This window comes from Phocoena sinus, chromosome 20 (assembly GCF_008692025.1).
Source record: "Phocoena sinus isolate mPhoSin1 chromosome 20, mPhoSin1.pri, whole genome shotgun sequence".
NCBI lineage: Eukaryota > Metazoa > Chordata > Mammalia > Artiodactyla > Phocoenidae > Phocoena > Phocoena sinus.
Window position 1 is genome coordinate 35,573,561 of NC_045782.1, and position 23,658 is coordinate 35,597,218.

At 43.3% G+C, this 23,658-nt stretch overlaps 1 protein-coding gene across 2 annotated transcripts; it reads right to left on the reverse strand.

The window, feature by feature from the left end:
- Positions 1–678: 678 nt before the first annotated feature.
- CALCOCO2 (calcium binding and coiled-coil domain 2) lies at positions 679–23,220 on the reverse strand. 2 transcript variants are annotated; one of them, XM_032616697.1, is made up of 14 exons: positions 23,139–23,202; positions 15,986–16,175; positions 15,409–15,532; positions 11,674–11,776; positions 11,385–11,518; positions 10,449–10,574; positions 9,478–9,566; positions 9,028–9,097; positions 8,401–8,523; positions 8,012–8,098; positions 5,172–5,267; positions 3,494–3,629; positions 2,230–2,258; positions 679–1,719 (listed from the first exon to the last, which is right to left on the reverse strand). In XM_032616697.1, exons 3-14 carry the CDS (start codon positions 15,409–15,411, stop codon positions 1,546–1,548), a joined length of 1,170 nt encoding a protein of 389 aa, XP_032472588.1. In that variant the 5' UTR covers positions 15,412–15,532; positions 15,986–16,175; positions 23,139–23,202; the 3' UTR covers positions 679–1,545. The 2 variants fall into 2 exon arrangements, with proteins under 2 accessions (XP_032472588.1, XP_032472587.1); XM_032616696.1 differs by lacking the exon at positions 15,409–15,532 and having other exon boundaries at positions 23,139–23,220.
- Between the last annotated feature and the right edge of the window lie 438 nt (positions 23,221–23,658).

Here is a 23,658-nt window from a genome sequence, read left to right on the forward strand (position 1 = left end):
GGAAGTCCTATATTTCTGTTCTAGACTTTGTCTTAATGTCACATCTGATTCTTACAGGGCAAAGGCGTATGAGTCTAAGAGACATCATATCGAAATGGTGACACGGGAGAAGCAGTGGGAGTACAGTCTCATCTTCATTTTATCAAAGGAGAAATAAAGGTGAGGAGCTGTGACTAGGACAATACAGTTAGTCTAAGGCCTAACTTCAGTCACGTCAGGGAAAACCGCAGAAGGAATGCAGAGCTATAACTGGCTCAACCTGGTGCACAGCATCGTGTTTCACATCATTGAGAAGTTTCTGTAAAAGTCTCTACGGTGACCAGCTGGCTGACTGCCTGGGAGTCATTTCCATTTGTTCAGTCCCTGGGGTGGAGAAAATGGAATTGCTTTCTTATAGTTCAATTAGGCAGATCTGGATGGAGGGAATTGAAGTTAGTTCACAAAAGGTGCCCAAATCCACACCCTTTCAAAAATGCACAGAAAGTTAGAACAAGAAAGTCAGGGCTCCAGATTTCTCAAGCTAATGCTTCGTCACCTCCCTCTCCACCTCAAGATAATGACCAGGACACTCTTTTGTTGACTAGTTAAGACAGGTGAAGAGGAATCCTTGGTGGGGGTCTATAATTCCGACAATCCTTTTATTATACTTTCCCCACAAGCTTAAAAATAAAGAAAACATGAACTCAAGGTTTATTTTAAATTACCAAAGTCCCTGAAGTAGAAGACTAGTTTATTTTTAGTATTAAAGCGATTAACAATAGTTCTTATTCTAACTTATCCATATTCAAACTCACCTGCTCAGAAAGTTGCAAACCCATACAGTTTCTAACAAGTCCCACTAACCATTAAGAAAGGACTTACAACAATAATAGTTATGTGCACAGGAAAAAACCAGAGTAGAAAATGCCAGTCAGAGGTATCCAGAGAGAAAGCCTTTCTGTGAGTGAAATATTTCATGTCCATTGTTCAGGAATGCTTCCGTCGGGAGCTGGGAAATCAAGATGAGAAAACCTTGGTATCCAAATTGGATGTCTGGGTTCTCTGCCATGCCTTTTTTGACTATTCTAAATTAGTTGGAGAAGGAGGCCTGAGGAGGAGGTAGAAATTCTCAACCTCTGATCAGTCACCAGCCCCAGGGTTAGGACTGAGGACTGAGTACAAACACACTCAAGGCCTGACCTTGAATGGCAGTGGGACAACCCGGAAAACTACTCACTTAGTACTCGAGTCAGGCCTCCTGTGAACAGCCAGGTCAGCTCCATCCCAGGGCCTTTATGCTGGAGACCCTCGCAAGAATGGGCATTTTAGTTGAGAGGCTGACACAGCTGGAGTTATGTGACTTAAAAGGTACTAAAACCCACAAGGATGGAAGTAACCGCCCTTAACACTATGCTTCAGATAATCGACATGACTCCACCTATAGGGCAGCAGGACTAAGTAAATCCCTAATAATTCAGGTTAGGCAGGATCTTGGGTCATAACTCATAGTAGAAGCTTCTGCTCTATAAAATCCATGTACAGTATAGATCCAAGAGGCTGGGACACTTAGAGAGTGTGGCACAACACATGGTCTTCAAAGATCTGCTTCTCTTTTGCTGGGAAGGCCTTGTCACAAATTGGACAATTCAAACTACAGGGCTGCATGTGCTGCTCCAAGGTGTGGTCAAACAAGTCATCAGGAAAGTCTGACTTGCAGGTGGGGCATTTCTTGATGGAGAGCTGGGAGGAAGAGCAAAGAGGTCAGTCCGAATGTAAGTTATATGCGGCAGAGACTGTGTCTGACTTTCTACTATATCCTCAGCACCTAGCATCATGCTTGGCAGATGGTAGGTGATCAAGAAATAGAGGATGAATGAACAAATTCACATTGGGAGACACTCACTGGGGCATTCTCTAACCCCAGGATTGAAAGGATGTAATACTGCCTGGAAGGGGCACTGGACATACCTCGTTTGGCTACCTGCCTGGTTCATATCTCCGCCCTAGTCCTTCTACCAAACTCAATTCACAGGTGAAAACTCTTCAGCGGAACACTGACGGATGAACTGTGTTTTCTTCTCCCCGCCCTAACAGGCTCTCTCAGCTTTCGGCACTGACCAAATTGACCCTGCTGACTTGGATTATCACGGTGAACCAGTCTCCCTACGGTTCTCCCGTGAACTGGATGGAGCAGGAAGGGAAATCTTCTCAAAGATTTGCTGTGGGCAATCTCAGGAATCAAATACTTACCAGGCTGGGGGCAGGACTTTCTTGGATACCTGAAGGTAATAAAAAAGACTGCACTCAATGAAATGCATCCTTAGGATACATTCTCCAGCTGTGTTCTAGCAGCTGTTTTTTGTAACCCTCATTGTTCCCCTTCTGATTCTTTAGCTCTCATATATACCATCTACTTTGATAGAGGGGATCTAGGTCAAGGATAGTGGGAAAAGAGGAAAAAAATAATGAAGTGGCATTTTCAGTAGCCATTATATAATCAGAAAAAAACAATAAACCTATTTTCAGTGTGGAGAAAATGAGATTTTAATGAAAACAGTAACAATTTAACACGGAAATAGTCTGAGAATAGATTTTAAGACCAAATCCACACAGTCATTTTTTAAATGAAGTGTTTAAAAATACTTGTAAGGAAAAATATACTTGTACCCCTGCCTGTTGCAAAGATCAGACTGTGACTGTTAAGAGAACAGGACTGGGCTTCCCTGGTGGCGCAGTGGTTGAGAGTCCGCCTGCTGATGCAGGGGACACGGGTTCGTGCCCCGGTCTGGGAAGATCCCACATGCCGCGGAGCGGCTGGGCCCGTGAGCCATGGCCGCTGAGCCTGCGCGTCCGGAGCCTGTGCTCCGCAACGGGAGAGGCCACAACAGTGAGAGGTCCGTGTACCGCAAAAAAAAAAAGAGAACAGGACTGCTTTAAACTGTCGCAAAAAAGCAAATGAGGTCTCATATCGCTTTGGAGACACAAAAGGAGGAAAGTTCCCTGTTTGGCAAAGACATCTGACCCCGGGTCCTTCAATTGCAAGACTGGTTGTCACCCCATTTCCTGTCCTCCAAACCACTCAGGAGTCTCTGTTGAGCACATCCCTGCTACCCTTGGTCAGGCCACGGGGGTGGCTGCCTAACAGCCCATCCTGGGTGGCACAGTCCGCCTCTTGTGCTTCCACTTCCAAATCTTAATTAGCTTCCTCAGCTTGAGATGTATATATCTTCTACACAGAGACATTTCTCTGACTCATATATTTGGAATATAGCCACGGGACTCAATTTGTGTCTGCTGCCTCTAGGCGAATGATCTTATTTGTGTCTTCTAGATTCAGATTTATTTCTCAATTAATACTTCTTGCCTGGCAGTCTTTCTGTTGGGTACTCAGCTTCTGCCCAACAAGTCTTAACAATGAGGCTGGTCTTAATTAGCATTTCAGATAAAAAAAAAATTTATTGGAGGACAGGGATGCAAGCAGGGGCCTCCAGCTCGAATGGCAAAGTTGTCTTACCAGAATATGGGTTTCCATAGACAAGTCCTGGGTTTTGTCTCGCACCTCCTTGATTCGAAGCAGGCGCTTGATGCGGCAAAGAGTCATAATTCAGACCCATGTAACTCAGCAGTGTGCTGTTCTCCATCTTCAAAAGCTAAGGATAGAGTATTTACAGAGACATGTTAAAAGACAACAACAAATGGCCACAAGGAACTGGCCAGGGATGCCCATTACAGGTAGTTCTCAATTAACAATGTGGCACTGGAGAAGCCCAAGAAATGATAAACCATAATTCTTCAAAAGGGGAAGCAGCAGCCTCAGTATTCCAAAGATCTGAGTTCTTAATATCTGAATTTAGATATGTATTGAATTTTGTTTAGAATGAATGCAAAAAGGAATTTTAAATCTTTAAATACACACCAGTTGAAGAGGGTACAGAAGTCGTATGGATATGTGAGGGTGGTGGGAGCTATATTAAGACTGAAATTGTTACACATTATTGAGAGCAGAATGCTTTTTAGTCTCCTTCCTAGAACAATTTTCTTACATAGTGTGAATATTCATCTGATGTAATTTTCCCTCTTCATGTTTTATCCCATTAAATGGATATGCCAACAGAGAGTGAGAGGGAGGAAAAAAGAGAGGGAGGGAATGTGAGAGAGAGAAAGAATGTAAGAGATCAAGCCACAAGGGGGACAGGCAGCATTTAAAGTTCTTAGAAAAAAGAAAATCAGTAAATTTCCTCTTAACATCTTAAGAGGGTTTTACTGTAGTTCCCAACAAAGCTCCCAAATATCAGGTCTTTCTCTTCTCGCTGCAAGTTGTGTGCATTCTTCCTCCCCATCCGCTGCACACCCTTCCCCCACCCCATCGACTATTTCCAAGTCAAGGTACCGCTAACTAAATCAAGAGGATGAGAATGACAGGACCAGAAACAGACCCCAAAGTCTTTCTGCAAAATTGAAACACATTGGCATAAATGATATAATCAAAGGTAGAAATGATCACTTGAAGGCACAGCCCAGAAGGGTTATGGAGAGGGTAGAGATGGAGAATGGCTGGAGGTGTAGATCGGAGGAGCAGCCAGAATGCATGGACACCTGCTCTTTGATGCCAGCAAGCACGTAAGAATGACTTCAAGTTCAACCTTCTTATTTGCTGCCATCATCCTCAATCGATCAATAATAATGTGTTTAGCATACAGCAGAAAATAAATACTGGTTGGATGAAAGAATGGACAGATGAATGAATGAATGCACAGTATTTATTTGGGGCCTACCATGGGTCCAGCACTGGTACAGACCACCACTTCTGCTCCTGGCTTGGCAGCAGAGAAAAAGAAAAAAGTTGTGCTGAAGGAAAAGGGTCCCTCAGCTAGCACAAAAATGATGTAGGATATTACTCCCCAAAGACAATACTTAGAATAGCTGTGGAGTTAAAAGCAAAAATAATAAGTTAGATCTTCATCAAGGCTGCTCCTTTCAAGGTCACTACTGCCATGCCAAACAAGCTTCAGTTACAGAACAAAGAATGGGTTTTGCGGTAGATAAGGAAACCAGATGAAATGTACTCTTTGTCTGGGAGCAACTGTCTCATCCAATGTCCCAGAAAGGGCTCTTTTGTTTAACTTTTTATGTTATCACCACATCTCTGGGTCACCCTGCTCCTTCCCTTAAGAAGTCTTTTACACACTTACACCGTTTTCTTCTTCCATTCTCTCTTTCTCTTTCTGCAGAACATTACATAGAATCTTGTTCTCACTCAGTCTTTTTGACAGGTCAAAGTTCTGGTCCTGTCAAAAAAAAAATTAGGATTAGGACCACCTATTGCAGTCTGGATCCAAGGTGGGGTAAAACAAGATCAAAGAGGATCTGGCTGTCCAAAGTGGTGGGACTGAGGTGGTGGAGAAGGAAATGGGGGTAGGGAGGAGTGGTACCATGGAGGTGATGCTGACTTACAGAAAAATGACTTAACACAAAATGCCTGAAGGCTTGGGCTGGCATCAAGATGCCAGTTTCGTTTGGTTTAGCTGGGAGTAAGTGACCAAAGAGAGAAAAAGTTAGCTTGGGGGAAACCTCAAGACTGGCTTAACAGAATTAGGGATAAACTGAGCTTTTTTTAAACCCCACGCAACCACGGAAACAATCATCATCTTTGTCTTGAATAAACATCTCACCCAACACAGCGTGAAGCACTGAGTTAGGCTGGTGTGACTCCCTCCCAGTGTGAAGATAGGCATATGGACTCAAGTTACACTGAGGAAGAAGGAACCCTGGAAGGCATTTATCCAAGGCTAAAAGGAACCCAGACTGCGGTCCTGGGCTTCCCAGTACGATGGGTTCACCTGACTAGTTTCATGGAGCCAAAACTCATAGGCATGCTTCAGCGCTTCCCGACACCTGCCTATATACACACACACGCGAATACCTCATAAAAACACTTTAAGCTAATCCTACCAGTTGTGGGGTTTTTTTTCAAGATTTTTTATTTGAATGCTGGTGCCCAAACTGCTGTGCACTTCTAGCCGACCCTGAGGTAGTAATGCGAAAGGGGGCTACCCGATGACAGTACTGACTGCAGGCCCCTGGTTCCCCACCCCCAATGGCTCCTGCTGGCTCTTCTGGTCCTGGTTCACTTCCTCAAAAGGCAGAAATAAGAAAGCACTATCTGAGTCTGTACAGAAACCTGCTCAATGGTTATAAAAACCTTCCCTGAGGGCTTCCCTGGTGGCGCAGTGGTTGAGAGTCTGCCTGCCGATGCAGGGGACACGGGTTCATGCCTTGGTCCAGGAAGATCCCACATGCCGCGGAGCGGCTGGGCCCGTGAGCCATGGCCACTAAGCCTGCGTGTCCGGAGCCTGTGCTCCGCAATGGGAGAGGCCACAACAGTAAGAGGCCTGCGTACTGCAAAAAACAAAACAAACAAACAAAAAACCTTCCCTGAGACCCATGGCTGAGCTGGGGCCTCTATTTCTGGGGATCTCCAGGCTGGTTTCTGGCCCCATACTCCATACCTCTTTTTAGCAGAGGGTGTATTCTCCTTAACAAGGATGTACAATCCTCTGGGCTTGGTCCAGGAGCCACAAACCTTCACACCCTTTGCTTCCTGGGCCCCTCATCTCTGTCACCTACCCGTGCGGCAGCCCTGAGTTGCCTGATCTGTTTGTGGAGCCACTGACACTCTGTACTTCTCTAAGAAACAGGCTTTCCCCGCCTCTACCTTTGCCTTTAGGCGTTCCACCTCTTGTACTAGCTGTTCCTCCACTGCTGTTTTCTTGTTCTTAGGCTCCTGAAGCCTAAGATACACAGTCCTCAGAGTTAGGGGACTTTTGGATGCATGAGGAATAAAGAATTGCTATCAGACAGCTGGGGAGCCCCTGGATCTTTCAAAGTATTCCATGAAAACCAAGGAGGTTCAAACCTTTGAATGGCTGTAGATTATTTAAAGCAGATTTCTTTGTTACATCAGAGGTCACAAACTCAAAAGTGCCAATAGGGGCCTGGCAAGTAATGGAACTGAATGAAGGAGTGGGATGCAACAAAACAGTGAGGACGGCAGCCACATGGGGAACTCATGACCCATCTAAAGGGTCAGCAGCTCCAGCTCCAGATACTGCTACTGGGCGGGAGTGTCGGCTCATATGTTGCCAGAGCCTCTGATTTTTCAAGAAGCTGGAAATACGAATTTCTTTTAACGGGAAATGTTCCCATTTTTAAGTGCTGTTCACCAAATCAGTTTTTTAAAAAACACCATCTAGAACAAATAAAACATTCCTGTGAGCTATACTTAATCTGTGAGTTGATGATTTTCAAACTTTGTTGCATCTATTCTTTATTATATAAGCTAAAATACACAGTATCTTATATACAGTAGGTACTCAATGATCAATTAGATAATGACTGAATGAATGAATGATGCATAGAGGATATGAGTTACATTCCCAATAACTGGATATTCTCCACACATCAGGAGTTCTCATGTCCTTACAACAGTTCAGAAAATGGAGCTTCTAGGTACCTGTGATCACCATGAGGCCTTGTTTCCAACAATATATTATAGGAAATTATTAGTCAATTAGGCTTTCATTATTACTATATTACATAGCTTAGAACAATTTATAATGATGATAATTGCTAACATTATATTAATTATAATAAAATTTGTTTGACTACTATAATATCTTCTAATTGTAGAGCTCATTTGACAATCATTAATTTGTCTGCCCCGACAGAAACTCTTTAAGAAGGGGATAAGGGTTATTCTGTGTGATTCCTAGCCCAAGGCTCTATTTACTACAACCTCTCGTGAAGTTTAACTTCCAATATTCCTTTTCACTCGTCACATATTAGAAATGCCCACCTCTCCTAAACAGTCTATAAATGGCAGATTCTCTGTCCCTTTGGATGGAGAGAAGAAAGTCCAGAGGTAAATGCTATTCTAATCTGTGTCATTTATCCTGTCCATCCCCTGAAAATAGGCCCTATCCCTTCCTTTCTTTAGGCTGCGTCCCACATAGCCATCCAAAGACAGACATGCCGTTAACTCCTGTTCTTTCTTCGCTGCAGTAGTTTCTTTCTGCTTCATCTCCTCCACTGTCCGTTCGAGCTCCTTCCGGTGTTCCCTCTGCACAAAAACAGATTTCAGTACCACTGCTGGGAAAACACACGCACACGCACACGCACAAGCACATGTGCGCACGCACTGGGGAAAGGCCTGCTAAGCTAATGAGCGAGCAGGGTGCAGAGAGAAAAGCAAGTCTTCTCTTATTAGTTTCTGAGAAAAGCTGTTAGATACCTCATTTCAGATGGCTTCCCCCGAGACCTTTCCCACAGCCAGTGACACCCAGGTATATGATAGAGCAAAGAAAGAACAATGTATATATTTTTTTCACAAATGCCTAAAAATATTTTGTTCCATGACTCTACCTGTTCAGTTAAACTGAGAAAGAGCTGGCCATTTTCCTTTTTCAGGTCCTCCAACTGCTCTGCTTTATCTTGAACTCCCTGAACAAGCTTCTCTATTTCTTTCTCTTGAGTTGACAGCTGGGCCTAAAGCAAAAATAGTGAATATAACCAAAATAAAAAAGAAGGAAAACTAAACAGGAAGAAGGCTTTTAAATGTACAGTAACATAAGGAGATGTGTGTTCCCCAGCAACTCCCAGCTGCCAAATATCCCTAAGAACTTCTTCACTCTTCAGCTCTACCTTACACCTGAGAATCTAAGACTCAACTGAGTAAAATCTGACAAACCACCCTTTAAAGCCCCTCTTCAAGGCACAGCTTCCTAAAAAAGAGAGTTCTGCTGCTACCTGCTTTACATTCCAGGCTTTTTAGTAAGATTTTGCTTGAAAAGATTTTGTAGCTAAAAGAAAAGTTAAAAAGGGTGTGGAGGGCCAAGAACGGAAAACACACACACTGAAACTGTAGCGTGATGCTCTGAGAGATCCACCACTAGGCACTCAGTACAATGAGCTGTATCTTCCTGGGCCACCACAGTGGAGTGGTGGCAAGGCTAAGAAAATATACTTTGGCAAAGGTTTGGCATTACCTACCTGAAGCTGATCCACTCTGACTCCCATCTTTTCATTTTCTGAGCACATCTTCTGGTTTTGTTCTTTCAGTCTGTGGAAGTGGAGATGACTAAGTGAAAAAAAATACTGATTCTAGGTCAGCTCCCCCAGACCTTAAACGATTTAAGGCTGCCTTGGCCCTAAGCCTGCAGAGTTATTTTTAAATCCACTAGTCTCTTCTTCAGTCCTATTTTGGCTTCCTGACCTCAAACTGCAAGTGTTCAATACTCAACGCTAATACTTGAATTCAGGTCATTTGTCCTTACAATTCTGATACTAATTCTCTAACCTAGAGTCAAAGAGCTCATGAATCAACGAGGGAGAATCATACCTATCACTGTCGTAACAGGAAGACTGTTCTAAAGTCTAATCGGACCCTGCCTAAGGGTGCCTATAATACAACAGCTCCTCCCATTCAAGAGGCACACTCACTGAAGAAGCTCTGTCTCCCAACAGTCCTTCTGCTCTTTCATTGTCTGTTCCAATTTCTTATTGATGCTCTTTAGGGTTTCTAGCTCCTCCTGTAGATTGAAACATCAAAGGGACTTAACATTTCTAAGTGTTTAGTATCTCAGGCAGCCAACAAATATTTATTGAGCACTTATTATATGTCAGGCATATAGCATGACAGAGCAGTGAATGAAATATCCAAGTAAAAGGATTTCTATATTAAAATGTTCTTAATATGTTCTTTCCATATTAAAAATACATCTACCTTAGGAGTTTGGGATTAACATTATACACACCACTATATATAAAATAACCAACATGAACCTACTGTATAGCACAGAGAACTATACTCTATTTTGTAATAACCTATACGGGAAAAGTATCTAATATATATATATATATATATATATATATATATATATATATATATATATATATAAAACTGAATCACTTTGCTGTACACCTGAAACTAATACAACATTGTAAATCAACTACAACTCAATTAAAAAAAGGAAGAAAAAATACATCTACCTAATTTCTCTTCTAGTGGAGCTCATATTTGTCCATTAATTCATTAAACAAATATTTAATGAGTGCCTATTACACACCAGACACTGTTCTGGCACTGCAGACACAGCAGTGGGCAAAATAAAGGTGCTTTTCTCCTAGAAACGTGCTGTCCAATTAATTCATGAAAGCCACATACATAATTTAAAAATTTTAGTAGCAACATTAAAAAAAGTAAAAAGAAATAGATGAAATTATTTTACTAATAGTATATGTATTTAATTCATTAAATGAAAATATCATTTCAATATGTAAACAATAAAAAGGAAATCTCCAATATACTAAAATCTGTGCCAGATATTAGTATAAGGGCGTGAGATCACAAGAAAAACAGAAAATGATTCTGATCTCCAACCTCCAAGTTCACCTTTAACCAGCAGCCATACCTGCTTCTTCTGGAGCCTAGCGTGCATGTCTGCGTTCTGCTTCTCGAGGCTGACACAGCTGTCCTTCAGCTGCTTGTTTTCTCTGCAGAGCTCCTCGTTGTGCTGCTCAATCTCTTCCACCTCACCCTACGAAAGAACGTTCCATAAGCTCATGTTTGGCCCTTTATAGCTCAATGGATATTCAAGTCCCTCTAGCAGAAAATTCCCATAGGCTGGGATGGTTAGGGTCTAGCTGATTCCCACTCACTGTAGTGACATCTGTGTACCCCAAGTGGAAGCAGCCCCTCAGTATGTAGGGAAGCGGGGTAAGAGAGGTGTGTCTGTATAATTGCAGCATTGAGGCTGCCATTACCAAGAAAGAAAGATAAACAAAATGAAGGCCACAAAAAGTTAAAAGGCGTAATTACAAAAGAACAGAGTTTTTTCTTGCAAACACTTAGTATTGTTTGTCTCTCCTCTCAGACTTAGCTCCTTGAGACTGGGACAGGATTTTAATTGATTCTTCACTACATCCCTAGTGCCTACCAGAGTGTTGGATGGAAGTAGGTGTCCTGTTAAATAACTGAGTAAGCAAATGAATCTGAGAGATACAAAGAAGAATATCTGCTGTGTCTCTCCTCAAAGGAGCTTATAAAATTTACTATGGTGATAAGATGTGCAGATGACAAAAATTACGTAACTGGGAAAGTTAAATAACTGAATGTCACCTGAGTTACAGAAGTTTTAGAGAAAGGAGAAATCACTTATTGTTATGATTCTTGTTAACATTCCTAAGTCATTCCCTTAGGAATGGTGGGTTTGAATGGGTACTGTATAAAATTTTCCCAACAGTTAACTGTTAGACATTCAATAAAGGCTTACTGACTAAAATTCTACCCTATCCTGGAATTGCTACCCTTAGCGGCAGGAAGGGATTGAGATGAGATGCTTACAGACCTGAGTGGTAACAACCAGGATGTCCTCCTCATTTTCTGGACAGAACTGGAAAGGGATACTTGCCCCCCGGACCACACCATCCTGATCCACATAGCAGAACTGGTAATACTCATCATCCTTGGGCAGGTAATAAGCTGAAAACAGAACATGATTTTTAATCCAAAATAAGGTCTATTCAGAAAACTAAAAATCCCGAAGTCTTTTATCTACCCAGAAAGCTCAAGCTCAAGGGAATTAATTAGTCTTGGCTGCTAGCTGTCTTCTACCTTTGATCCAGTATTTTTCTCACCTTTGAATTGGACCTCCTGCTGTTTGGGAGATTTGCTGTTTAGGTCAACGGGCAAAGTAACCCACATGAAGGTGTAGTACTCACGGGTTGTCTTCCATCCCACCTGCAATGACAAGAGGCTCTTGTTCAGCATCTGAAAGTGCTCAGGTTTGGGCCGTGTCTTCGTAAAATGCACTTTTTGTTATGTTGATTTTACAATAGAGTAAGTTCATTATGATAAGATCTACCCACAATGGATCAAATCTTGTTTTTTGACTTATGATAACTATATATACAATTAAAAACTGGTACGCACACACACAGTCTAAATTACTTGTCTTAGAAGGAAACAAAAACTGGCCATTCAACACCCAGGACAAGAGTTCCAAATATTGTATCTCCAAGTCAGACATAGAACTGAGAGTGATCGGGGAAAAAAGTTGTGGGATTGTGAACCTTGATCCCGCTATTTTCCTACAACAGTGTTCTTGGAACTTCTTAATCAGAAAGCACTTCTGATCTGCCCTCTCCACTGGTTCGTTCTCTCCTGTGTCCAATTCAGTCTTGTCCCCTATACCAACCCGGTTATATCACTGCGTTTAAAAGTGCATTTTATTTTTATTTTATTATTTTTTAAAATTTATTTATTTATTTTTGCGGTACACGGGCCTCTCACCACTGTGGCCCCTCCCATCGCGGAGCACAGGCTCCGGATGCGCAGGCCCAGCAGCCATGGCTCACGGGCCCAGCCGCTCCGTGGCATGTGGGATCTTCCCGGACTGGGACACGAACCCGCGTCCCCTGCATCGGCAGGCGGACTCTCAACCACTGCGCCACCTGGGAAGCCCCTAAAAGTGCATTTTAAAAATAATGTGTGTGTTGGGGTTGGATGCAAGAGTGTTCTTAGACTATGAGGTACCAGATAACTGAGTCCAATCTGTAGAGTTTTCTTTCTTCAGTGTTTTTCTTAATGCATGTTTAATGAAGGCTTTTTGGTGATAAAGATAACAACAACAATCTGGTAGTCATAAAGGCCCCTTCTAGGTATGGAATGCAGTAACTCATAAGATGTAAGGATACTGTAAAATATGCCTCAGAGCAGAAAGCTGGCTAAGTGGAAAATATTCTCACTAAATGTGAAGAGGGGTAAAAGACGGCTCAAATCCTATCTGGAAGATAAGAGTATACCGGAGAATAGAAAAGGAGCCATTGTGTCTTCAAGGGGAGAATACTCAGCAAATAAGCAAAATTACATTTATTGCCATATTGTGACCCTGCCTGAGCCCAGTGGGAAGAAAAAGAACTAAAAATAAATTCCATGTTCATATACTAAGGAATCAGAGCAGGGTTGAAAAGGCTGTAAGTGCATCACACATACTAGGGCATGTTTTAGTGTCTCATTAACACCCACACCATTGCTGTAAGCACCTCTGGGCCACTGAAACCTGTGGAGGTACAGGAAGCAGGAATTTTATGGAGTCTTCATTCACATCCTGGAGTTTCTTAATGCACTGTGACCAAAATATCATCTAGGAAGGCCTAAGAATTACTGCTGCCTTGGAACAAGGAAGCAACTTCTAGCCACTGCGATTTCTGTCCTTGGCTCTTCCATCTGAGCAGTCCTAGTCGCAGCCTGCCTCTTGTGCTATGACATCTCCCCTCCCCGGAACCCTGGAACATCGCATAAATGCCCGGGTAAAGGAGAGTATGGAGCGCAGGGCTCTACGTTGAAGGAAGAAAAGCTAACTCCCATCCACTTTAGGCTTTATCACTGGTGGTAGCTTTCACTCTATGGAGAAGATGTAGCATATTGCACGTGCAGAAACATTTTGTGAGTGTCTACTTGGTGCTGGGAACCAGTGGTGTTAGGGCAGATGAGGAGTTGAGGGGTATGATTAAGACTACACTGCAAGAACACCAGGAGCACTTCAGAAGTGAGCTAGGAAGTACACAACTTTACAGTCAGCCCTTAATTCTCTAACTGACCATCTGTTGTTCCAAGGAATTCAGCAGAAAAGAGGAAGAAAAGCAGAGGTTTGGGAGTCAAACAAACTTGCTTCACCGCTAAGAGACCTTGGGAAGGTCACCATCTTGAGTACATTCACTTATTCATCTGTGCACAAGCAATACTGCTACTTACCTCAGGGGGCTGCTGTGCTGTAAGGATTAAATTAGAAAACACAAACACACACACACACACACACACACACACACACACACCCCTCATCAAAGACCTAGCACATCATATGTTCTCAAAAAGTTTGTGTTCTCTCTTTATTAGTCTTAAACTTTGCTTGCACACTTTAGGGTAGGTGTTCAAATCAACAGCTTTGTGACAATGAACATCAGAGGCCATTCTCTGGGTTAACCACAATTTCCTTATTGTGGTACGCAATACCTCTGAAATGAATGAAGTATAGATGCATTTAAAAACAATGCTTTTAAACATTTGTTTTTAAAAAGAATAACACTTTCGGGACTTCCCTGGTGGTGCAGTGGTTAAGAATACACCTGCTGGGCTTCCCTGGTAGCGCAGTGGTTGAGAGTCCGCCTGCCGATGCAGGGGACGCGGGTTCATGCCCCGGTCCGGGAAGATCCCACATGCCGCGGGGCAACTAAGCCCGTGCACCATAACTACTGAGCCTGCACTCTAGGGCGCGAGAGCCACAACTACTGAGCCTGCGTGCCACAACTACTGAAGCCCGTGCACCACAACTACTGAAGCTCGCACGCCACAACTACTGAAGCTCGCACGCCACAACTACTGAAGCCCGTGCGCCACAACTACTGAAGCCCGCGTGCCTAGAGCCCGTGCTCTGCAACAAGAGAAGCCACTGCAATAAGAAGCCCACGCACTGCAACAAGAAGTAGCACCCGCTCACCGCAACTAGAGAAAGCCCTCGTGTAGCAACGAAGACCTGACACAGCCAAATAAATAAATAAAAATAGGGCTTCCCTGGTGGCGCAGTGGTTGATAATCTGCCTGCCAATGCAGCGGACATGGGTTCGAACCCTGGTCTGGGAAGATCCCATATGCTGCGGAGCAACTAGGCCCGTGAGCCACAACTACTGAGCCTGCGCGTCTGGAGCCTGTGCTCCACAACAAGAGAGGCCGCAATAGTGAGAGGCCTGCGCACTGCGATTAAGAGTGGCCTCCGCTCGCCGCAACTAGAGAAACCCTCGCACAGAAACGAAGACCCAACACAGCCAAAAATAAATAAATAAATAAATAAATAAATAATAAATAAATAAATAAAAAGCATAAGACTCTCATCTGGTTTAGAGTGAAGTCCTCACTGGAAGTTGCTCCGGCTGTCCCTCCGGTTGTCCACTACCCCCACCTCTAAACACCAGCCTTGTTACCTACAGCTTCCATCGTTCTATCACTTAGCTTGGAATTCCAAACAATTAAGGAAAAGGAATTCGATGAGGAAATGTGAATTAGCATCAGCTCCTACACAGTGCACTCGAGAACGATGTCTGATTTTAGGATGGACAGCATTGGTAAACAAGCACATGACATACTGAGGTGTCAAAACAAAGGTCACTTATGTTGGGACTCAGCAGTGTAAGTTACTTACGTTTGACCTTTATCTCTGTCTCTGTAAATAGGACGATTTGTCATTATGGTGTGTGAGTGAGTGAATGAGTAAGAGTGTGCATGTGTGTGTTTGTGTGTGAGGGGATGTCAGAGACAGAGATACAGAGGGGGAAAGAAGAGGAGCTAGACAGTAAGTTGACTATAATAAAAAGTACCATTTCTGTACTTGAACTGACAGGGCGATTAGACACTGGAAGAGGACACCGAGGGAGCTCTTAAACTTTCCGTTCTTGGAAATCTTCACAAAGAAGCAAGACACGCTTATTCAGGAACAAACTTCTTGGATGCAAGATATAGGACAAGGTAAATTTTCAACATCCTTTCCAGATTTGTAATACTTATATTAAAACAAATTAAACATTGTACTAAGTAAGCAAGTGACGTTTAAATTCACAGAAATTATATATGGGGCCACCGACCCCAGTCAAGTCATAGATGAATATTTCAAAATAGGATAATTTAAAAAACATTTACATCTGGTCTTTGAAAGTAGAATAAAACTTGTGGATTGTATGATTTGCTATCTTATTTTAGCTTAAGACTGAAATTAAAATTTGAGTCCTACAGCACACGCTGGTGTGTGTAGGGAGAAGTGCTAGGGAGCTTAGTTTAGGATTTTAACATTGGCCACACATATATGCAAAATGCTTATAATACAGAGACAGACACACACTCAGGTAACTAAGATGAACCTCTAGTTCCCAGTCACTTGGTACTAAATTAACCACTTACTCTAAAGATGCCAATCCAATCCTTTCGACGGGGAATGAAATGCTGGGTGAGGGTGTAATAGCATGTGATGTCCCCTCCAGGGACGTAGAACTTCTCCACACTGTTAAAGATGACCTGAGAGAAATGACAGTGGTCCAGCAAGACAGCTGATGTGGGGGGATCTTCTATTGTCTCTTCCATGGTAGGGGTCCTGTTATGAGATATGGGATAGAATAAGGCTCAAAAAGGGTTGTCTGAAATGCTGGAAATTTCTGGGCTCTCACCCAGGGAACATTCAGTTCGGGGCAAGTCAGTTAAAGCAAAAGCCTGACAAGTATTGGGATCACACAACTTGCTTTCGGTTTCACTATGAGCCACTTTGCATTCATAACTTCCTGTGCTATGAGAATTTTCTGAGTCTCTGTGACCTCTTCACCACAGGCACCACCACCCTCACATACCCTTGTTCTCTGCTCACATCTAGTTTGCTCCCCTTCCTCTAAATACCTTAAGTAAGGCAGCCTAGAGGTTCCTGAGCTGGGAACTGTTAAGACTTAGATTCTAGATTTTTCATTCCAACAAGCCCTGTGACTTTTGGAATGTCAATTTCTCTAGATTTCAGCTTCTCTATTCAATTTCATTTATCCTGTAATTATCGGGTCCTTCTATACATTAAGGCACTCTGCTAGGAGCTGGGGATGGGTGCAGAAAGAAAGATAGGGATGAGAGAAGGGGATTATTTGACATGCAGTGGTGATGAGCATGGGTTCAGAAATCAAAATGTTGGAGTTCAAATTCCAGCTTCATCACCTATTAAACGCATGCCCTTGGGTAATTTACTTAACTGGACTCTGCGCATGGTTCCTCATTTGTAAAATGGGGCTAATAACATCTACCTCATTCTTTTTTTTGTGAGCATTAATTGAAACACAGGCATACCTCGGAGACACTGCAAGTTCAGTTCTAGACCATCTCAATAAAGCACATACCTCAACAAAGCAAGTCACACAGTGTTTTTGGTTTCCCAGTGCATATGAAAGTTATGTTTACACTATACTGTAGTCCATTAAGTGTGCAGTAGCATTATGTATAAAAAAAGTACATACATTAATTTAAAAATATTTTATTGCTAAAAAATGCCAAAAACTTCCAAAAGTAACATCAAAGACCACTGATAACAGAGCACCGTAACAAATATAATAATAATGAAAAAGTCTGAAATATTGTGAGAACTATCAAATGTGACACAGAGACATGAAGTGAGCAAATGCAGTTAGAAAAATGGCGCCAACAGACTTGCTCAAGGTAGGGTTGCCAAAAATTTTCAATTTTGTAAAAAAAAAAATAGTATCTGTGGGCTTCCCTGGTGGCACAGAGGTTGAGAGTCCGCCTGCCAATGCACGGGACATGGGTTCGTGCCCCGGTCCGGGAAGATCCCATATGCCGCGGAGCGGCTGGGCCCGTGAGCCATGGCCGCTGAGCCTGCGCGTCCGGAGCCTGTGCTCTGCAACGGGAGAGGCCACAACAGTGAGAGGCCCGCGTACCGCAAAAAAAAAAAAAAAAAGAAAAAATAGTATCTGTGAAGCAGATAGGTATGCCTACAATGTGCAGTGTCTAGTCCTTAAATCAGTACCTGCCATAGAGTAGGCAATTCACACAAAGTAAAGGCGGAGTGACAGAATAAAGCACGTGCACAAAGTCTGGATAAAGAGAGGGTTTAACAGATGTTAGTGACTATTACGTTTGTGTTTTTTTTCTTTTCTGTCAGTCTTTGCCCTCAAAAGAGTCCCAATCCGATATGGAGGTTAGATGAGAATTTAAGTGACTGCCAAATAAGTGCAAAATGCTCTTGGGTTCGAGAGAGAGATGAAACTGGTTAGGAAAACGAAGAAAAGCTTCGAGGAGTGAGTAGAATCCTAGATAAGCCCTCAAGGAAGATTAGAATTCTGACAAATGTGTTTGGGGGTGAGGAAATTCCAGATGAACGAAGCAGCATGCATAAAAGCAAAGGAATGGAAAAATGCAGCCCATGGAGGACAGCAAGCAAGTTTGGATTCCTATCTATAAAATGGGGATAGTAAGCTGTATTTCACCTTTCTAGGTCATAGTACAGATAAAATGTGATCAAGGATGGGAACTATTGGGGAGATAAAAACAATACACAAAAGAAACAAAGTGTTTCGAATTGTCGGGACCTCAAAAGCCACATGCCCTGTCTTCTAAATGCATTTAGTGAGTCTATGTTTCTCAACCCAGAGTTCTACTGGGAAATGAAAACAATACTGCAGCTCTACACAGCAGATGAAGAAAGGGCTGTACATTTGCAAATACTACTACATGGTATCTTACAAATTCAGCTGTTAGAACGTGTTGGAAGATGTACACACACACACAGAGACACACACACACACACACCCTTAAAAAAACAGTAAGTACAATAACCAGAAAAACACAGTAGCTCTTCTAGCTCTGCCCCACCCCACTTATTTCCTGGTTTTATTTTGAACTCTAAGCAAACAGGCCTCCTCTTCCAGCTCCCCCAGAAGTCAATTTTTTCACAGAGAAGGTAAGAGGACTTTGAGGCACTGAACTGTCTGTTCTGGAGACTGAGCTAAGGAACTAAGAAATGTACTAGCTTTCTGGTTTGTGACAGTTTGGCCACATCCTCAACCTCAAACCTCAGATCAGTTTTTCTAAGGAAGAAAGAGGTCACATTCCAGTCTAGGCCAGTACTTGTTCCTCAAGATAAGCCGTTGACTACTGATCTGTTGGAGGCTGTGGGAGGTTGGGCAGGGAGATTTCTCAGCTCGCAGACCCCTGTCTTTCCTAGTGGTCTTCAGTCACACTGAGGCCAGCATAGCCCCTGTGTCCTAAGCCTGGAGCACCATTTATCTGAGCATGTGACTTAATCTGTCCTTTACTGTGGATCATGAGAACACTCAGGTAAGAGTGAATTCAGGGCCTGTCTCTCAATTAACCTAAATACCACCATACTCCCTGTTCTTTTCCTTCGTAACACTATCACCACTACATACACAACAAAACACCTAGCCCATAGCAATCACTTATTGCTAAGTACTCACTGAATAAATGAACGAATAAGATACATATGCAATTCATCAAAAAGTGAAAGGAAGGGGCTTTGTAGGTAAACAATGCTGTGAATGATGGTGGGGCTAATTATTATCTTTAGCCCTGCTCTTAACTTGTTGGGTACCTTTGGAGAAGCTGTTTCTCAGCTTTCTCTTTTCTAAAATAGGGTGAGGAGGGAGTTCCCTGGTGGCCTAGTGGTTAGGATTCTGGGCTTTCACTGTTGTGGTTCGGGTTCAACCTCTGGTTGGGGAACTGAGATCCTGACAGAATCTCACTGAAGAAAGGACAGCATACACACACAAAATGACACGAAAGAGCTCATATTCTGAGGCCTGAGTGCACAGCCAATGGAACCTTCATCTCTTGTCATTCATCTGAAAACCTAACATCTGTCTGGAAAAGTCAACAGCCTTGGTTTCTTGCTTATCAAAAATATAAGAGACTCCATGAAGTTTTCCATTTCAGAGACCTCATCACATTCCCAGAAGGACTCAGGGGACACCCAATGGCACTCCGGGTGTTTGGAACTCAATCATTCTCGAAATAAAAAACTCTTCTGCCAAGACTGCAGAAGGGTTTGAGGAGGTAGAGTGAAGAAAAATAGTGGCTTTTCTGCTTCTTACCAAAGCCAACGACTTTTAGAAAAGGCCATGGGTAAACCTAGAGCATAACCATGTCAATCTACACTGGGTCAGTGAGGAGGTATCTCATTCAACTTTTCCTGGAAGGAAGCTATCTACTGATTTTTAAGGTCAGTGATCCTTAAAGCTTATCCTCCCTCCCAGCGATAAAATTCCCTGGGAGAAATGGGCTCCAACAACAGCTTGGGAAATTGTCTTTCTGACAAAGCAGTCTAGAAATGACTGTTTGTGGCGGGGGCAGGCAGGAAGGATGCGGAAGGAAAATTAGAATGATTTAAGCATCAGCTCCCCTCTTTTAACCACTCTTCCCACTATAGAACCTGTCCACCATCCACTTCTAATTCTGGCAATATCCACAGAGACAAGGAAGAGAGAAGAAATACAAAAAGAGCAAATGTTAAATTTAGAAACCTAGAGTCATTAAAAAGCAGTGGGATGAATTAGGCTCCCTAGAAGTCATGGAATGGTATTCCACTTAATTCCTTACTCCTACCCTCAAATCAAAGACTGGCCATATAACGGGTGACCAGGGAAAACAAATAGAAAATTTTAAAAACAAACCATCAGGGCTTCCCTGGTGGCGCAGTGGTTGAGAGTCCACCGGCCGATGCGGGGGACGCGGGTTCGTGCCCCAGGCCGGGAAGATCCCACATGCCACGGAGCGGCTGGGCCCGTGAGCCATGGCCGCTTAGCCTGCGCGTCCGGAGCCTGTGCTCCGCAACGGGAGAGGCCACAACAGTGAGAGGCCCGCGTACCGCAAAAAAAAACAAAACCAAAACCAGAAAACAAACCATCAAACGTGGGAAAATAATGCAGAGATTCCACAAACTGTCAGAGGCACTTTACTTGGACTCTGACACAGTTGTTACTTTTTCCTTTTTTTCAGCTCAGTTTCCAAAATGATTAGGGTCCTCAGAGGAGGCAGGCAATAATAGGCAATATATCTTAAAATGAGTCTCCTGAACTGGCTCCTGGCTTCTAAGAAAACCTGACACATTTTCATCTAATGAGCTTCTCAAGTCTAATACAGTACTCCCAGGACTGTTCCATGAGGGCATAGATTCTCTTATATTCTCCTGAAGGAACAGAAAGCCAGTTCTACTCCTGCTCTTTCTTGAATCTGTAAACAACGCTGATATGCTTTTTAGCAGAAAAATGTTAAGCTTTCTGTCGTTTTTTTTTTTTAAGTTTTCTGGTTTAGGTTCTAACAGTGCAAATATTCAACCAAATCAACTCACCAATTTTCCTAAAGATTTTTCCTCATGTGTGCTGAACCACAAAGAATAACCTTATAAAATGACAGCAACAAAAACTAAAATTCTAGCACAAAGAATGCCCAACATTTTTACATTAGCCTTTTATACCAGTGGGCACATGTTTCAAGAGAAGTGAAGACTACAGATTATAAGTTTCTCTGAATCAGTTCAAAGAAGGAAACCAAATGAATCCACAGCCGAGAGAGAAATGCCAATCAGTTCTTCATTTGGGAATAGTAAAAACAAAAATAAGTAAAAACTAAACACACATTCAACCTAATCCCTTCATCCTTCTGCTTACTTAAGTTTCTAAACTACTAGCAATTAGCAAAATGCACGAACTGATTTGAGTTCCACTCCCCCTGGCCCCAGAATAGATGCTTCCACAAAACTACCCTTTAGAGAACACTGACAATAGATATTATGGATGTGTAGATGGCCCTGAGATGGGGAGCAAAAGCACAGACACATAGTCACTGGTCCTCAAATTATGAGAGACACTTGCTCTAATCCAAATGTTCCAAGTTCATTCCAGTTCCTTACCTAAAATCTCTCTAGTGCCTTAAGTAAATTTTGTACCCCCAGGAGACTTTTAATACCTAATTCAGTAACAACGTTTGGATTAGCCGCCCGGCTTATTCTAAGCAGCCTTCATCCCACATACCACAACACCACAGTGCCAACAGTACTAGGGAAGAACAGAAAAACTGTTCTGGGCAACCAGGAGAAACTGCGAAAAGCTCCAAGCTGTGGACTAAATCTCCATTTTATTCCATTTTACTTTACTGAGATTTTATACTTTTTCTGTGAAAAGGGTGATTCTGCTAACCCTTGAAGTGACCTGGGTAGTGACAGTGTTTGAAGTGTAGTAGAAAGGGGACTAAGCTAGGAGCCAAGGGACCTGGGTTCCTGTCTTAGTTCTGCCACTAACTAGCTCTGAGATCTTGGCCAAGTCACATTACCTCTTTTTAGGCCTCAGTTTCCTCATCTGTAAAACACATGGATCAGGCAAGAAAATCTCTAAGGAACTTTCCAGCTATAATGATGATCCCAAGTGAAGGAAAAAGGAAATGAAAGAGTTTATCTTTTCATCTAAGAAAATGAGGAAGCATGGTATTATATTAATAAGCACAGTCAAAAATTTTAAAGAGCCCTATTTGTACTATCTGACTCCAAAGACCACATGACTTGTGTTATGTAACTCTTACTACCTTTCTTAGGGTCCTTTCCACTCCACAGCTGTCATTTCTGCAAAAGAGTAGAGTTTCAAATAGAGGCCCTCTGAAAGTATCTGTGAAAGTGACTCACCTGGATATTCCTTAATCATGTGCTCTACATAATCTACAAAGACCTATTGTATTAAAAGTCTTTTGCTTTTAACAGTTTTTGCAATAGTGGAGATGTTATAATACATAGCTTTTGTATTATTCTACTCAGCTCCAACCATGGCCACTTGTTGGCTTACATCAGAAGCAAAGAATCCAAGTGATAGAAAAAAGTTTAAATGTCCAGGAGGGGTTGAAATCATAATAAATTAGAGTGGGAACATTAGCCCCAAACTAAATTGGAGGGAAGGTGGGGGGATGGTGGAGAGGGAGGGGCTACCGGAGATCAACGGTAAAGAAGCAGGTCACCGCACCCCAAGTGCTCTTTCTTCTCGGTCGTCTAGAACATCTCCTCCAATTACAAACGGCCTCAACTGAAGGAAGGGGGCTTCAGGGATCAAGACTGGGAAATTGAGGCCCAAAGAGAAAGTAACTTGCCTAGGGTGACGGGGCAAGGTCCGCCCTCGGCCACAGCCACCAATTACGTCAAGCACGGGGATTAAGGAACCAGCACGACCTCGGCCGGAGAGGCGGGGGCATGACATCGTGACTTCAAGACCCTCAACCGGGTCAGAGGGTTCCTTCTGCCCCAGGAGCCGCCCACCCGGCCCCGGGCACTGAAGCCCTGCCCTACTCGGGGAAAAAACTGCCCTCAACCCTCCAAGGCCGCGGAGGGGCTCCAGGGGCCCCATGACGCCACTCTCCCTTACGGTCACCCTAGAAAGATGGAAGGAGGTGAAAACCGAAACCAGCCGCACCACTGCCCGCCCATGGCCCTTTCTCAGGACTGGATGTGTGAAGTCGGGGAACCCGAGGGCCCAACTCTCCCTCATTGCCCACCTTCACTCCAGGGACTCACCAGGGGCTGCAGCCAGCGGCGGCGCCACAGCAACAGGGCGGGGAAAGGGACAGGGGCGGGGCTGAAAGCCCAGGGCAGAGCGGTCCCGTCTGACCCCGCCCGCTACGTCGAAACGGTCAGCAAGCCCCGCCCTCACCGCGGTGCTTTTGGGGACTTGTAGTGTTTAGGTGACTGGGCCCCAGGGTTGCTCCGCAGCCCTGTATGGTTTTCCCCAGTCTGGAGCAAAGATCACATTCCAAGGAGCCTACTTCTTTCCCTAGAAAGAGCCATTTACCTTCCTTTAAAAAAAAATTTTTTTTTCTTTTAGACCTGAGTGAAAACTCCATACATTTGAAGGACCATTGAGAGGTCATCTTCATTTTTCTCCTGCTCCACGTAATACTTCACTAAGAATCTTATAGATGAGAATCTCTTTGTCATTTAATCGTGCCTCCCACTTGCCCCTAAAGGAGACCCAGCAGCCTCCCTGGGTAGCCCAGTTTGTGTTTCATCATTACCCCTCCAGAAAGAAATTATTCTT